Below are 3,322 nucleotides of genomic sequence, written 5' to 3' on the forward strand. Positions count from 1 at the left end.
ATATATATATATATATATGTATATATGTATGTATATATATGTATGTATATATGTATATATATATATATACATATATATATATATACATAATTGTATTAAGGTATTTTTTCCCCATATATTAAATATAAAATTTCATCACTCATACGGGGGAATCACTCATAAGTCATGAACTAAAACATGATTTAGGAATAACCTTCTTGACGTAAGCATGTCAAATTTCAACATTTAGTATTATAATTAAATCCAAGTTTCTTTCATTTTCATTTTCATAAAGCAATTCACGACAGAATTTACTTGCTAAATTCAATATTTTTAAATAGAAAACAAAACGATTACTTTCGAAGATGCAAACAACCTCGTAAAATGACAGATATCACGATAATTTGGAATTCATTTCCAAACTGTCATGATGGTGTATCTTGTCAGTCAATTTAGCCAAGCTTTGCTGCAAAACCACTCGGTACGAACAGAACAGGGGCAAAGCGATTACCTGCATAAACCTCCAGACGAAAATTTCGCGTAGACAAAGCTCGATAAATTTAGAAGCAATGTAATTACGGACTTCTTGCGGCTCATCCATGCATTTGTCAACAGGAACACCTTCCATGTACTCTGTTGTCAACACATGTGTTGTAGTTAGATCATCAATCACCTGAAATTATCAATTATCGGATCACTAATGGAAAGAAATTTTACGCAGACGACTGATACCTAATGAAGGACAGAATAGTTTAATATGCTGCTATTTCGATATTTTCATACATTGCACAATCAGCGGAGAAAAGGTGAAAAAAGAGTCTGTATGTTTAATTGTGAAATTATCAGACGAAATTATCAAATTTCCAATTCAATCGCTTTTTGGGAAATCCCCCTCCATTCTAAATTTATTCCAATTAGAAACCAAGTAGTATATTTCCAGGGAAAAATTTAAGAAAAAAAACGATGATAAAACATTTCAAAAGCAATATTAACTGCAAACTTTAGGAACATAAAAATGTTCGTCATCGACCAATAAACATTGAAATGCTTTCATAGCACGTGCTTCGCGTTTGTAGTCGCATTCCAGCTTTAATTCTTTTCTTGCTACCTAAATTTTATAATAACTAACAATAACAAAGGCCCAGAAGTCAAACACTAGTCCCGGATACATTTAATCTAAATTCGAAATTTTCTGAGTGCTAAACCAAATGTTGTCTTCCACATTGATAAAAATTAAACCAATTCACCGTTGCGAAATTTTCCAGATAAAGACCCTTCGGGAAGAAGCTTCCATAGTTCAGTATTGTCACTAAATTATCAATATCTGAGTCAATGCCTGCTGATACTCCAGGATACTGAATTTTCAACGCAACCTTTTCTCCACTAGGCAGCCAAGCCCGATGAACCTGTAACACCCGAATAAAAGATTCTATCATACTCTCATAAATGAAAAGTGCATAAACAAATTACTCAAAATAAATTGAACTAATTCTACTTATGGCTCATGCTAAAATACCTAACCTGTCCGATGGATGCAGCGGCAAACGGAATATCCTCAAATTTTTCAAATTTATCACGCCAATTGTCACCAAATGAATCACACATCTGACGGTGAACCTGCCATAATGGCATGAAGTCAGCACTATGTCGAACGCGATCAAATATTTTGAGTAACGTTGGCGAAATCAAATCCGAATCTAAACTTGAATTACCTATACCAATTAAACTGAAGCAAAGGCAACAAGTCCTTATTTTACACAAAAGATGATAGTACCGGCATGAGTTTATACTTTAAACATACACCTTAAGCTACAGAAACAGATTCATGAAAAAATTTTGATGAACAAAAGGGATGAAGAATAAAAACCTTGTATGCTGAGCATTTGACCTAGTTTTAATGCAGCACCACGCACTCTACACAGGGTGCGCACAATCTTCTCAGCATTCGCCTCCGTCATGAACGGATTTCCAGTAGCAGAGGTAATACTGTTATCTGCTGATCGATTTGCAGGCTAAAATTATTTGATTTCGAAATCACGGTTCTAAAATATTAGTTCCAGCGAAAGACGAAATTAAAATCTCAAACTGACGGTAAACTTACTTTACTAAATCCCAGTGTTCGCTTGCTCACTTCCGCAGCTGCACCCATAATAAGACTCACTCCAAGCTGGCCAAATTGAGCAAATCTTGCTATGCGAGAACTCGGTACCTTGCGCTCCCGATTCTTCGTATTTAAAAATTCTACCTCCGAAGCTTTCAACTGGTATCCCTAAATAAGCATTGCATCTCGTTTTAGTTCCGCGTAATCGGGTAAGATGAATTATGCAGCTTGATGTTATAGAAATCAAACCTCTGGCAAACGTGGTCCATAATACTTCGGTTTCGGAGAGATTACTGATGTAACAATATCTGTATCCTTCCTGAAAGAAAAATCTAGTGTTTTTAGGCAAAATTCTCCGAAGGACCAGACATTTCTTAATTTGCATAAATTCTTAATCAGCGAATATCTTTGGCCTAGAGTGATTCATAAATTATACCAGGAGAGACTTATCTCAAAGTATCGTTAAGCTCTAATGCCGTACTTTCGAAAGCTTGTTTTCGACTTGACCCATTATCATTCTTCCAGGATTTATTATCAGAGTTGCTCGAAGTTTCGGCTTCCTATGCAATAATATTTTAGCGATAAGGTTTGTTATTCATTAAGAATTAAAATTAATTCTTGAAACAAATCTCTTAAAGAAGAAATCATTTACTTCATAAGTTTGATGCATAAGATTCGACGAATTGTCAAAAGTTGCGTCCGAGACCGTGTAACCTGCCGTACCTGTAAATACAGTCCAGAAACTTCGTCATCATCATAAAAAGATCAGTACAGAAAGAATTAAAATTTTTAGACATCTGCATCCATCATGAAAATTAACACCAACCAGGATATATCCCTTTGGTAGCAAGTTTCGTGATTTCCTTAATGCTTGCGGAAACAGTTTGGGCACGTCCAAAAAGATCGCAAAATCTGTCGATTGTCCAGTTTCCACCTCTTGAAGTAACTGCTTGATTTAAAAAATAATAAAAATGCTAAACAACTCTATAAAGTATATGAACTGCTACATACCCAGTTGCAAAAATCCATGAAGTGAATGTTGGTGAAATATGTCGATACATATATCGCCCCAGGGAAACTGGTTGCAGACATTTCCAATTAGATCTGAAAAACTTACTTGAAGTCAAGATGTCGCACTTGGTAGCCTAACTGGCTGCGCACCAAAATGCGAAGTGTATTGATTATTGGACCGAATTCGTCTCTCCATGGACTACGATTCATCGCTTTCCTTTTTTCGGGTCT

At 35.4% G+C, this 3,322-nt stretch overlaps 1 protein-coding gene across 1 annotated transcript in view; it reads right to left on the reverse strand.

Moving 5' to 3' along the window:
* The window catches only part of LOAG_18792 (atypical/ABC1/ABC1-A protein kinase), a gene marked incomplete at its 3' end in the record, with an annotated part of 4,655 nt that extends 1,333 nt beyond the window's left edge, over positions 1 to 3,322 (reverse strand). Inside the window, exons 1-11 of the mRNA XM_020451454.1 lie at positions 3,198 to 3,322; positions 2,907 to 3,016; positions 2,733 to 2,803; positions 2,562 to 2,640; positions 2,330 to 2,433; positions 2,081 to 2,248; positions 1,847 to 1,991; positions 1,501 to 1,676; positions 1,227 to 1,385; positions 980 to 1,087; positions 491 to 652 (exon numbers count right to left, since the gene is read on the reverse strand). Of these exons, the coding sequence (XP_020304759.1) occupies positions 491 to 652; positions 980 to 1,087; positions 1,227 to 1,385; positions 1,501 to 1,676; positions 1,847 to 1,991; positions 2,081 to 2,248; positions 2,330 to 2,433; positions 2,562 to 2,640; positions 2,733 to 2,803; positions 2,907 to 3,016; positions 3,198 to 3,301 (1,386 nt within the window). The 5' untranslated portion in view covers positions 3,302 to 3,322. The remainder of the gene's footprint in view (positions 1 to 490; positions 653 to 979; positions 1,088 to 1,226; positions 1,386 to 1,500; positions 1,677 to 1,846; positions 1,992 to 2,080; positions 2,249 to 2,329; positions 2,434 to 2,561; positions 2,641 to 2,732; positions 2,804 to 2,906; positions 3,017 to 3,197) is intronic.

Source organism: Loa loa (assembly GCF_000183805.2).
Source record: "Loa loa unplaced genomic scaffold supercont3.534, whole genome shotgun sequence".
NCBI classification, from domain to species: Eukaryota; Metazoa; Nematoda; class Chromadorea; order Rhabditida; family Onchocercidae; genus Loa; species Loa loa.